The sequence below is a fragment of the Esox lucius genome, chromosome 7, assembly GCF_011004845.1.
Source record: "Esox lucius isolate fEsoLuc1 chromosome 7, fEsoLuc1.pri, whole genome shotgun sequence".
NCBI classification, from domain to species: Eukaryota; Metazoa; Chordata; class Actinopteri; order Esociformes; family Esocidae; genus Esox; species Esox lucius.
The window spans coordinates 46,821,473-46,834,426 of NC_047575.1; the positions used below are offsets into that span (position 1 = coordinate 46,821,473).

Here is a 12,954-nt window from a genome sequence, read left to right on the forward strand (position 1 = left end):
ATTAACTGGTACCTTTAGCAAAGATGAGCAATGAAGGCTATGAAAAATCTTATTGTTGTTTATCGGCTTGATTTTGCACTCAAACTAAGTGAGAAATCTAATCTTTAACTGGGGTAAAAGTGCTTAAAGAAAATACAAAATTATTAAACAAGAAAACCTTCCCAACTAAGTTAAATGCTGATTTGTCCCTTTTCCTGACAACACACAAGTGTATCATGGAAAATGTGGTCACAGAAAGATCTGACTTCCATTTTAAGGCTGACTAATGGGCCATGTGTCAACATGAAATATCCCACTAACATCACAACAGCAACCGGTAAATACCTTCAACACTCAAAAAAAAACGTTGCTCAGGAAACTCACCGAGCTGCTGGCTGTCTCTCACCTCCTTCAAACAAACACTGTTTTTGGTCTTTAGTGGGACTGCAACAGGATCAGGTTGGCCATTCACAAGCCACCAGTCCCTGGAATCCATCTTAGACGGAGAACACATCAGTTATGTCCGGTTCATTGGATCGCCGCTTGGATCACTTAGCAAGACAAACATGTCTAACGAGGCGAACAATTGGATTGCCACTTAACCGTCTGATTTCTTTGAGTGACTCGTTTTCGCTGATGCAGGCATAAACTACTGGCCCTTATTCTGAGACCCCTCTGCTCCAGGGGTATAAAACCAGAGAGGACCTGATGTTCTGCCTCGACCAATTCACCCCAGGGCAACTCAGCAACCCCTTTCCAGAAAGCTTCTACACCACCATCAACTCTACAGGTAAGAGCATTGTTTCACCGGGGGTTTAGGTACAGCTGGGCCACCACAGCAGATCTCAGGGCTCTAGATGCTATACGAATCAGAGGAAGAATCAGGATTCGTTGTTTTCTTTAAACAAATGTATTTCAGACCGTAATTACCAAGTGAACCGACGACACTGATATTAAAAAGCCCTCTTTACATTGGAAATGTTCTTGTACTGACTGCGGGCCATGTGTGTGAGAGAACTTACGGAGATCATAACATTGGCTTGTTCATTTAGAATGTTCCGAATAATTGTAGCACAAACAACAGGACACGGCTACACACGTCTATAGTGTGAATACTATAAACACTGGTTTCGTTGTGTTTCCCTCCTCCAGTCCATCATTGCCATGGCCTCATGGCTCCAAGCTACGTCTCTCCTGGTGCTACTGAGCCTCTCCCCCGGGGCCAACAGCGCAGCAGCCCAGCACCTGTGTGGCTCTCACCTGGTGGACGCCCTCTACCTGGTGTGTGGAGAGAAGGGATTCTTCTACAATCCCAAGAGAGATGTGGATTCCTTAATAGGTAAGCCGTGCGTGGCAAACGCACGCGTTCACGTGACATTCTGAACAAACACGCGGTCGCAACAGAGAGCAATGTTGGGAAACCAACTCATAATCGGAAGACTTTCACCTGAATGTCAGGATGGCGATGAAGCACGGATGGGGGGGGGGCGGCATTCCCCACATTACGCTGATCCATGTTGAGAGGCTTCAAAATCCCCTTTCTCCTTCATCCAGGTTTTCTCTCTCCAAAATCGGCCCAGGAGAACGAGGTCGCCGAGAACCCCTTCAAAGACCAAATGGAGATGGTCAAGAGAGGCATCGTGGAGCAGTGCTGTCACAAGCCCTGCAACATCTTCGACCTGCAGAGCTACTGCAACTGATGCCTGTGGCACTGCTCAGTCTGACCCCCCCGACCTGCTCCAGCGCTCAGAAAATATATCCCTGTCTCAAAACTCTGCTTTAATAAGTGCATTGATGAAATGGCCTAGACATGTTTTATTTTTCCTAGAAAATAAAGTTCTATGAAATGACCAAGAACTGTAAGTTTTACCTTTTGTAAATAAAGTGTAAATTGTGGCTCAAATGTGAGGTTTAAATTTTGTAAATATGACCTGCGTAATTAGTTGGCTACTATTTATTGATTGGGGGTTCTACATTTCTTAGATCCGGTTTCTAAATAATGTTTATTATTTATTATAATTTTTACATGACAGTTTTCCCACTTCGTTTCTATAAAAACTTTAAAAGTTCATACCTATTCAACAGTGGTATTAACCAGCGATTGAAAGAGTTAGCAAGTTATTGAGAGTGGCACTAGACCGACTCGTCAGACTTCCAGAAGTTATGCAAGCATGCAAACATTTTGATTGGCATTATAACAGCAAGGCAAACCCCACACTATAATATTTTTGGGGAATGAACACGTAATTAATTATTAATCGCGAATCGGTTTGTTTTCAAAATTGATTTTTCGACTTTCTTTCAGGGCTGCGCTTCTCAAAGAGGACACTTGAGGTCACTGTTCCCTTTATTGTTGTGGATGTCGTGTCTCTTTAAATGGGGAATATGTATAATATCTTTACTGTACTTCTAGCATAAAACCAAGAAAAATGACAAATATACATCTGCAGTTAATGTTTTAAGTTAATGTTTCAATTAATATTTTCCTAAATTAATCCGAATGACTGACATTACCCATATAAACTTACTAGCCGGTCCGTCTATCAGTTTATTGACTTATAAACTCCTTACTCTCTTAAGACACTCACCGTAGGCTTCCCACACGAAACCACCCTGGACCAGCCCGTACTATAACGATCTCGTCCGATAAGGGAGGAGGAGACGTCGTACGACAGGATTCTACACAGTGCCCCTGTAAAGTAGAATTTCACTACTTAACTAGATTTTAGACAGTTTTATCACCCCTCGTCACAAAATAGCCTAGGGACAAAATAGAAACTGTAATCCACGGGTCAGTGTTCTTCCAACTTCAGTTAACATTTGCGATGGTAGCTAAATATATTTTGACGTAATTGTGGGAACGTAGCCTATATATTAAAACACAAAATCATAGGGATGAATCTAAACTCCAACTCCAAATTCATTTTGATGTTACTTAACTGGGCTATGAATGGTTCCTCTGCTCTCTTGGGCTTTCCACCCTAGCTAACAGCACCGTCAAAGCTGTCTTAGCAACCAATGTTGGAACCAGCTTCCAGTTCAAACTAGGATTTTCCGAAAACTTTAACGCGGTACCTTTTTAAACGGTTATCTATCAGTTTGGTCCGTATTAGACGAGTTTGTGGTTGACGACATTTTTCATTTTCATTTGTTGTAAAACAGTAAACTTAATATTTAAGACAACGATGGCAAATCATTTAAATAGGATATAATCAACAATTTGATTAAAGCAAACTTAAACTGACAGCCGCAAAGTAACGTTTTGCATTGTCATTGAGATGTGAGTGTTCATCTTGAAGTAGATAAAAGCACAACAAAGCTGTTGACAGAATGGGCGTGACGGTAACACACCTGAGATCGTGACCATAGATATTGCGCGCACCCCATGCGTGAATAACCTGTCTGATCGGTTGGTTTCATCGTAAAATTGTGTTTTTGCATTGGACTAAGCAACCACCCATACGTTGTGAACAGAAAACGATCACATACCAACCAATTGTTTTACAGATATATTGTTTCATCTCCTTTCGACATTTGTTGGAGTCCTAATCAACACAATGCAAGATATTAATTTACCAGAGGATTCATGCCGAAACGGTAAGATTATAGACTCATTTATCATTTTTGTCTAGCCTATATTTTCTTTTTAAATCCTGGCCTAGGTTATGAATAATATGTATAAAGTGCTTCGGTAGCCTTATATGCATGAAGGGCATAGACAAGAGGCAATAATTTACAGGTGTAGCCTACTTGTACTAACCAGTATGAAAAACATACTGTCCAGGACAGCTTTTCCCCATTTTCTTAAATCTGTGTATTTTTCTACGCGTATTTTTGTACTCTTTTTCTGCTGATGTCTGTTATAAGAACACCGTTGTGTCAGAACAAACATTTGACTGTATCGTGCTTTTGATTGAAATGTGAGACCATTAACTCAATGACAGGAACTGTCAGACCCACGAGCACGAAGAGGCACTCTGCATATTTTCTAAAATGTTTGTCCAAATGAAATCTATTGAATCTATAAATATTTGTAAATAGGCTAGTGTTAAATAAAAAAAAAAAACATGAATACACTAATCATGACCAAGAAATTACCAAGGAGTTAGTAATTACGCAGTGATACACTTTATAAAGCTATAATTCTAAAATATTTCTCACTGTGCCTTTTCTTACAGGTTCCATAATTAGGCTGCTGTGTCCCTCGCAGACTGCCGTGTGTGTAGTACACGGGAAAACGGGCCTTGTCAACGCCTCTTTCACTGACAGCTACAATGTCTCTGAGACGGGGCTATCAGCCGGCGGTGACAAATGGAGCAGCTATAACTTCTGGATCGGTTTGACCCTGGCAGTGATGTCGGCCTTCCTGATTGGAGGGAGTGTAATGCTGAAGAAGAAGGCCCTGCTTCGTCTTGCCTGTAACGGACACCAAAGGGCAGGTCAGTGGGCCTATGGTAGAGTCGAGTTTTGATGGGTATCATATCAAATGACTGTAATTTCTCTGATATTGAAGTAGGATATTTCCGATATCCATATCAAAGGGAAATATCAAAGGAAATCGACGAGTGCATCCATCCATTGTTTAAAGCTCCTTGTTGAACCTGGAACATTGTCATGAACCTTAAATGAAGCAATAAACGGTTTGATGAGACATTCTCTTAGTTTTATAACAAACTACACTGGTATCAGGATTTCCTGAGGGCAACTTTATTGCCTTCACAGGATGGAGGAAACCTAAGTGATGTTTCATGTCAAGCAATCACTCAACTTTATTTGTTATCGGTCAATTGTATTGATTTCTTTGTTATCTTTTCTAATGAGGGCCCTTTCTGCTGTGTTTTCTGTTGTTTTTTGTTGTTGTTGTTTCAGGAGATGGTGGTCATGGATATTTAAAGGACTGGCTATGGTGGGGGGGCCTTCTGACCAGTGAGTTCGTTTTTTCCAGTCTGTCTATGATATTCCTCACCATGTCTCTCCTCTTCCTATAGATCAAATGGAACTGTACTGTATATCAGAATGTGATCCCTATAGATCAAATAGAGCTGTACTGTATATCAGAATGTGATCCCTATAGATCAAATGGAACTGTACTGTATATTAGAATGTGATCTCTAAAGATGAAAAAGAACTATACTGTATATCAGAATGTGATCTCTAAAGATCAAATGGAACTGTACTTTATATCAGAATGTGATCTCTAAAGATCAAATGTATCTATACGGTATATCAGAATGTGATCTCTAAAGATCACATTTTCTCTATGTTTTGTCGTTGACAGTTCTGGCCTTACTTTAATAGTCTTCCTCCCTCTCTTGGCACATATCAACATTAATCTCTGTAGCACTCAAGACATTTTGCTAAACTCCAAAATGAATATTTAAGAACAGTTCCCCCAACCATGAATGCATTTCTTTTAAGTATTAAGGGAACAGGGCTAAGGTTGAAACTGTGTGGAGAGATACTTAAAGCACCAATTAGCAATTTAAACAAAGACAGTTTTTTTACAATGGTAACAAAGCTGAAGGCTAAATGTGTTTTTCTACTCTGAAAATCATTGAGATTGCAGACAATCTTTGGTATTAAATGATTGTTTTAATGATGTTAAGTGTGGTGTTGGTTTGCTTTAGCTTTGTTTACAAACACTGAAGTAAAACAAATTCATATTTTGGGTTCCGATAGGATAAGACAGTTGAACTGAACTCCTTCATTATTTACCAGTTTTGTTCTTCAAGAATCAACGGGTACATATCATTAATTTATGAGTCCAAAAATGGAGGTAGTAACCGAAGATTGTTGTGCAGCGTTTCATGCTATGTTCCCCATGGCAGAACACTGTTTAAAGAGGACGCAGGCCTACATGAAAGTTCTTTTATTTTTTTGCCTCTCACAGTGGGTGCTGGCGAGGTTGCCAACTTTGCAGCGTACATGTTTGCCCCAGCTACTGTGGTGACTCCTCTGGGGGCTCTGAGTGTCCTCATCAGGTATCTGTACCCCTTGGTTCTCCTCACCTTTATTTAGACACAGCTGGTGTCTGTCAGTCACCGTACATTCACTTATCTGACCTGTTTTCTGTCTAGTTCTTCCCTTTCTATTACTGTGGGAATTAAAGTGTGTGGTTTAGAATTTAAGTTCCTGTTCCTGATCATTGCTACCTCACCATGACTTCTGTCAGTCCATGAAAAAGGACCTTGAATATTGTATTGTACTAGTCAAGCTCAGGCAAATTATATATGAACACCCTGTTATGGGTATTACTTGAGATTTCTTTGAGTTTAATGTTAATATTCATAACAGTAGCATTTAGCCTTTTATTAAGGTAGACAATTTGCCCTTTTTGACTTAAATTACAACAAAAATAATCTGTATGTTTACTAATCTTACTAAGTTATAAAAACACCATCATAACAGCCAGTCAAACCTACAGGCTGGACAGTGGGCACACAGAGCTAAAGTCAGCCATTACACTGTATGTGCCTGTGATCAGACTAGTATAGTTGAGTTAGCTTACTAACAACTGAATCATCTGAAAAATCACTTTTCAAAGAGTGACATTAAAACAACCCTGCCTTGTAGCTGTCACGTGAAAGCCACCGAATTGCAGGACTGACCCATCTACTCCTGCCTGAGAGGGGGCACTTTCTGATTTGCCTTGATATTCAAATGACTGAAGTTGTGTCCTCTCTCTCTCGACACAGTGCCGTGCTGTCATCTCACCTCCTGGATGAGACACTTAACCTGTTTGGGAAGCTGGGCTGCGTCCTCAGTCTTCTGGGCAGCACCCTCATGGTGATTCACGCCCCCGAGGAGGAGGGGGTCACCACCCTGGAGCTGATGGTGGAAAAACTACTTGACCCAGGTACGTTATCTGTTATCCGATGAGAGTTCTTCATGCAGTCAGTATTTTGCTAAGGGCAGCCCAACAGTGAGGTGATGACAAGCGATAACTTTAAAGATCCAAACACGTAAACTCAGGGACAGGCAGTACTTCCTGCACCTTGGACAAACAACTGCCTGTTCCCCTCCCCCCGTGCCTGCATTTCAAGCCTCCCTGTGTATCTCACTTTCTATCCGAAGGCTTCCTTGCGTTCGCCAGTATCCTGCTGGCGACCTGCCTGCTGCTCGTCTTCTACTTCTCCCCGCGCGTGGGCCAGACCAACATCCTGGTCTACATCAGCATCTGCTCCCTGCTGGGGGCCTTCACCGTCTCCTCCGTGAAGGGCCTGGGCCTCGCCATACGCACCTTGCCCTCCGACCCGTCTGTGGCGCGCCACCCGCTCACCTGGATACTCCTGGCCACCCTGGTGGCTTCCATCGTTGTCCAGGTCAACTACCTGAACAAGTCCCTGGACACCTTCAACACGCTGCTGGTGTACCCCATCTACTATGTGTGCTTCACCACCGTGGTGCTCACCGCCTCCATCATCCTGTTCAAGGAGTGGGGCGCCATGTCGGGGGTGGACGTGGTGGGCAGCATCGGGGGCTTCCTGGTCATAGTGCTCGGCGTGGCCATGCTGCACCTGTTCCGGGACATCCACGTCACCCTGGAGGAGCTGACCAGCAGCCTGTGTCGGCCGGTGGAGGAGAGACGGGTGGACAAACACATCCTGGTTGAGAACATGGAGTGCCTCCCCCCCATGAGAGACGACGGACCCAGGGTCTTCATTATCAGCTGAGGGGCTGGCATTGCAGAGAGCACTCTGAGCACTTTTTTGTCTTGTGAATATCCAGTATTTGTTGGGTCATGAGCAAAGCTGCGGAGGACTCGGGTTTATGACGCTGCAGGCAGCCAACTGTCCTGTTTCGGATGACCTCGGTCGATGATGCACTAAGACACTAGGGAAGAGGTCTTTAGTATATTATATGTTGTGATCCTGATGATTTGAGGTCTACATGCTGCAGGTGATGGGGACTATTGCTGAGGAGGACTGTCTTTGATAGACCAGGGACTATTACTGAGGAGGACTGTCTTTGATAGACCAGGGACTATTACTGAAGAGGACTGTCTTTGATAGACCAGGGACTATTACTGAGGAGGACTGTCTTTGATAGACCAGGGACTATTACTGAGGAGGACTGTCTTTGATAGACAAGGGACTATTACTGAGGAGGACTGTCTTTGATAGACCAGGGACTATTACTGAGAAGGACTGTCTTTGAAAGACCAGGGACTATTACTGAAGAGGACTGTCTTTGATAGACCAGGGACTATTACTGAGGAGGACTGTCTTTGATAGACCAGGGACTATTGCTGAGGAGGACTGTCTTTGATAGACCAGGGACTATTACTGAAGAGGACTGTCTTTGATAGACCAGGGACTATTACTGAAGAGGACTGTCTTTGATAGACCAGGGACTATTACTGAGGAGGACTGTCTTTGATAGACAAGGGACTATTACTGAGGAGGACTGTCTTTGATAGACCAGGGACTATTACTGAGAAGGACTGTCTTTGAAAGACCAGGGACTATTACTGAAGAGGACTGTCTTTGATAGACCAGGGACTATTACTGAGGAGGACTGTCTTTGATAGACCAGGGACTATTGCTGAGGAGGACTGTCTTTGATAGACCAGGGACCTTTACTGAGGAGGACTGTCTTTGATAGACCAGGGACAATTACTGAGGAGGACTGTCTTTGATAGACCAGGGACTATTACTGAGAAGGACTGTCTTTGAAAGACCAGGGACTATTACTGAGGAGGACTGTCTTTGATAGACCAGGGTGTTTCAGAGTTCTGTGCTTGTTTTGGTTACCTCACATCTCTCATGTTGACTACATTTCATTGCACCTGCGTTGTCGGTCACTCATTTCAGTATATAGTATATATTTTTTGTAAATCTCAGTGTTGCTTACATCTTTAATTAAGAAGAACAGTCATGTGAAAAAATAAGTACACCCTCTGATCAGTTATTTTTGAAATAAAAAATTCCAACCACATTCATTGATAAATTACAAATCACACAAAACTTTTAACATCAAAGACAAAAATGAGTACACCCCTATCTTTACTATGATGTAAAATGGCAAAGATTACAATCAGGTGCTCCAAAACAGGTGCGCATTATTAGAAAGTCATCAGTTTAAATCTATCATCCATAAAGATTAGAAACGTGGTCTGGTTTGCTCTTAACAATTTTGCTGTGTGTTAACACATCATGGCAAGATCTAAATACCTTTCTGAGGCCCTCAGAAGAGAGATTATTGATGCCCATGAGTCTGGGAGGGGTTATAAAGCTGTTTCCAAGCATTTCTATCTTTCGTATCATCTACAAATTTAGAAAATTCTAGACCACTGGCAATCTAGTATTGGTCGTCCCACCAAATTCAGACCAAGAGCTGACTGAAAGAAGGTAATAGAAGTCTCTAAGAACCCTGGGGTAACATCAATAGGTCTACAGTCTCTCTTGCCTGAATCAATGTTGAAGTTCATTAATCAACTGTCAGAAAGAGACAGCACAAACTTGGCCTACATGGGATTTCAGAAGAAAAGCCTCTGCTTTCAAAAAATAATATCAAGACAAAATTGACATTTGCCAGACGACCCCAGGGTATGATTGGTAAAACAAAACTCTGCCTTTGAACAGAAGAACCTCATACCAACCTTAAAACGGGGAGATGGTGGCATTATGTTTTGGGGCTGCTTTGCGGTCTTAGGGCAAAGAAAGCTTTCAAACACCAGCAATACTGCAAAGAAGAATGGGGAAGACATTCTTCCCAGTCGATGTAAGAGACTGATAGACAGTTACTTGAAATGGCTACATGAAGTTATTTCAGCAAAAAATAAGGCAACACCAGCTATTGAAGCTAAGGGTGTACTCACTTTTCCCACCCTGTGAAATTGCATTTCTGTTTTTGATATACAAATGATTGTACATTATTTTAGTATCTTAACTTTATCTGTCAGTAGCGCTCAAGTGAGGGTTACATATCCATGTCCACATATTAAAAAAGAATACATAACTGGGGGTGTACTTACTTTTTTCTTTTATAAATGCTAACTATTATCGCCAGGTTCTGATGAAATGGCTTGTAGGGCTAATCCCTTTCTGAACATGGCAATGTTAAGAAGAACAGGCCAGAGTTGTGTTCTTATTCAAATGCAAGGCAAGTGTGAATACAAAGAGATTCAAGTTATTTTACTTTTTTCACTTTAAAGACTGGGAAAAGAAAAGAGAAAAGAGGACCACAGTACATGTGAAAACCCCTGGAGAGACTTGAGAACACAGGGAATTAGACAAATAATATGCCAATACAGAATCTTGGTAAAGTCAGCCCAAAAAATGTAGTAAATTACAACAGGCCTGTCGGGTAATAGGACAGTTTTTGCAAGATGCAGGATTTGCCCAGACTGTGTGCTCAAAGTTACCTGCTACCACTTAATGTGAATATGTTTGGTCATGTACGGGTCATTGCCATTATTATATTTGGCAACTGCACTGGAAGGAATGTAACACACCCAGTCATAATGTAATCTCCAAATGCTTTTGTTTTTATTTGATTTATAATAATTTTTGTTTGTTGTTAAAGTACCTAAAAGCAACCAAACTCTGACAATGTTCCATTCTTGTCCATTTGTCGTGGTCCGACAGTCATGGGGCATTTGGTTTCAACATGACGTATCAGTAGGTAGCGAGATGACAACTGCGAGGAGTGGGGTTTCAAGTTTCAAGTTTGGTTTTTCATATGAGCAGGAAATGCACAGACAATTCAACGAAATGCTTACTTCCTACCCGTTCCCAAAACTTTTGAGGAAGCATTTTATTCGTTCGAGTCCCTTCATTTTGTGTGAATGGGTGCTTGTATGTGCCCCTACACATTATTGTGATTATTTTATATTATTTCAGATCGATTTTTCCTCCCCAACATCTCAAATGTAGTTTTAAAAGATCAGGACAAGCCTGCTTTTTCAACACCAGGATGTCACATTAGTTACAGGTGTGAGTGCACGCTCACATGACAACCTCAATTAGCTTTGATGCAACCTGAGTCACTAGGGAGCGATGGGACCAGGAAGTCCCTGCTGACAAAGTCACTGCCCAACCCCGTGCCTGGCGAATTCCTAGCCACTCGAGGCTTGAACCTGGATCCACAGTAATCCACATTATGTAGAATCCAATGATTTCACTGCTGTATAAATGCTACCCATCTGTGCTACCAAGGTTTCTGCGTGGTCATGACACATGGGGCTGCACAGGAAGCCAATGACAGAGAGGGCTTGCATGTTTTTATTACAGCACCGTTGACTGAGCACCAACACAGAACCCCTGAAAACGGTAACATGGCAGTCAATTATTAGTACCCAGTGATGGTCCAAACTATTTTCCTCTACGAGCCAAACAGGTTTAGTGGCTTTCTTACCGGGGGGGAAGTATGCGCTAGTCCCTGTCAACAAAGAGGTGTCAGGTGTCTGCCAAGCTGAGCATTGTTGGGAGTGGAGCAAACTAATGATGTGGCTGGTGATTAACCACTGAGCTGGGAGACAGAGGGACTAGACTGTACTGTCAGACAGAGCCCAGGGATAGGTTGCTATGGAGCCCAGGCAAAAGTAACAGCCTAAACAAAATCAAGGCAAATACACAAATGGCAGTTTTCAGTGTGGCTCCACCCGAACTAAGGTAACTATCACCTACAGGTGATGTAGAGGCTAATGGGTGGGGTAGTGTTACTTGTTTACTGTAATTGAGGGGGGGATCAAGCATCACCAAAGGTGGGCTAGTGTTACCAAGGGCAGGGGAAATGTCACCAAGGGTTGGATAGCGTCACCAAAGGTGAACTAGTGTTACCAAGTGTGGGCTAGTGTTACGCAGGTGGGCTAGTGTTACCAAGTGTGGGCTAGTGTTACGCAGGTGGGCTAGTGTTACCAAGTGTGGGCTAGTGTTACGCAGGTGGGGTCGGCTACTAGTGATGGCCATTCGAGGCTTCATTACCGTTCTCCTAGCAGCAGGATATTATACTAGCAGCGCTAACTCAGATTTCCTTTTTCAAAATAAAAGCCCTCATTGAAATATATAAGGCAATATAGTTAACAATCTAGTCTGTCATATTATGTTTAATGTCCATTCCAATGTTGTTCCTGTCTGTTCTTTTTTACAGACTAGATTGTTAACTATATTGCCTTATACATTTCAATGATGGCTTTTATTGTGATAAAGAAAATCTGAGTGCTGCCAGCATAATATTCTGCTGCTAAAATAAAGCTAATGAAGCCTCGTTTGGCCATCACTATTGGCTACTGTTATTATGTTTGGCTATCCTTATCCTGGGCTGGCTACTGCTAACAAGGGTGGGCAAATGGTACTACCAGGGCAGAAAAGATAGGGTGTGGCTCCGTATTACTTTCACTCCAACAAGGTATAACATGGAGAGGAGACCCCCACCACCCCCCACCCCCCACACACACACGCACGCACACACTGTTCCATCATCAGATCCAATTATTCATACCACAGATTATTAGCAGATAAAACACTTGTGGTCATTGTGTTTGTCACTAGTGTTCCATGTCCTTGTATTGATGACCTTCCTAGATCCTGTTGTGGCTGTCTAGAAGGGCAAGCGACTCCAGTCCTGAAGGGAGGGCACACCTGTTTTTCCTCCTCTCGTTCTAGTCAGGGACAAACTTCCACCTGGGACATCAGGTGGGTGCAATTAACAACTAGGCAGAAAAATAACCCTGACATGTTTTCTCTCTCCAGGACCTGATACAAAAAAGGGAACCCTTATTAATGTCCATTGCCCAGATCAGAAGTGTGATTTCTAGCAGACAGAAGTATGTTCAGTTGATTGGAATCATAGCAACAATCACAGCAGTTGAGAAACACCTGCACGAGGACGGCATAAGTAACACACAATACATCCACTAGGTGGAGATATGCACCCTTGGCAAAGTCTTGGGGCTGCTGAGTAATCACACCCAGTGTTTTGACAGTACAAGACTGTGGATGATAAAATGTTTAGAATCACAGATGTGCACTT

At 42.5% G+C, this 12,954-nt stretch overlaps 2 protein-coding genes across 2 annotated transcripts; both read left to right on the plus strand.

Annotated features, from left to right (window-relative positions):
* Nucleotides 1-389: 389 nt before the first annotated feature.
* Nucleotides 390-1,837, plus strand: LOC105025960 (insulin). Its single transcript, XM_010897045.4, has 3 exons — nt 390-769; nt 1,132-1,318; nt 1,534-1,837. The coding sequence occupies exons 2-3, from the start codon at nt 1,144-1,146 to the stop codon at nt 1,677-1,679; spliced, it is 321 nt and encodes a 106-aa protein (XP_010895347.1). The 5' UTR covers nt 390-769; nt 1,132-1,143; the 3' UTR covers nt 1,680-1,837.
* A 1,561-nt stretch (nt 1,838-3,398) lies between these two features.
* On the plus strand, nt 3,399-10,512 carry nipal4 (NIPA like domain containing 4). The gene is made up of 6 exons (XM_010897044.5): nt 3,399-3,576; nt 4,158-4,418; nt 4,849-4,905; nt 5,870-5,960; nt 6,675-6,835; nt 7,054-10,512. The coding sequence occupies exons 1-6, from the start codon at nt 3,537-3,539 to the stop codon at nt 7,650-7,652; spliced, it is 1,209 nt and encodes a 402-aa protein (XP_010895346.2). The 5' UTR covers nt 3,399-3,536; the 3' UTR covers nt 7,653-10,512.
* Nucleotides 10,513-12,954: the final 2,442 nt, after the last annotated feature.

Coding starts and splice junctions, on each gene's coding strand:
- LOC105025960 (XM_010897045.4), top strand. CDS start 1,144: ATGGCCTCATGGCTCCAAGCTACGTCTCTCCTGGTGCTACTGAGCCTC. Junction 1,319..1,533: donor AGATGTGGATTCCTTAATAG/GTAAGCCGTGCG, acceptor TCCTTCATCCAG/GTTTTCTCTCTCCAAAATCG.
- nipal4 (XM_010897044.5), top strand. CDS start 3,537: ATGCAAGATATTAATTTACCAGAGGATTCATGCCGAAACG. Junction 3,577..4,157: donor AGAGGATTCATGCCGAAACG/GTAAGATTATAG, acceptor CTTTTCTTACAG/GTTCCATAATTAGGCTGCTG. Junction 4,906..5,869: donor GTGGGGGGGCCTTCTGACCA/GTGAGTTCGTTT, acceptor TGCCTCTCACAG/TGGGTGCTGGCGAGGTTGCC.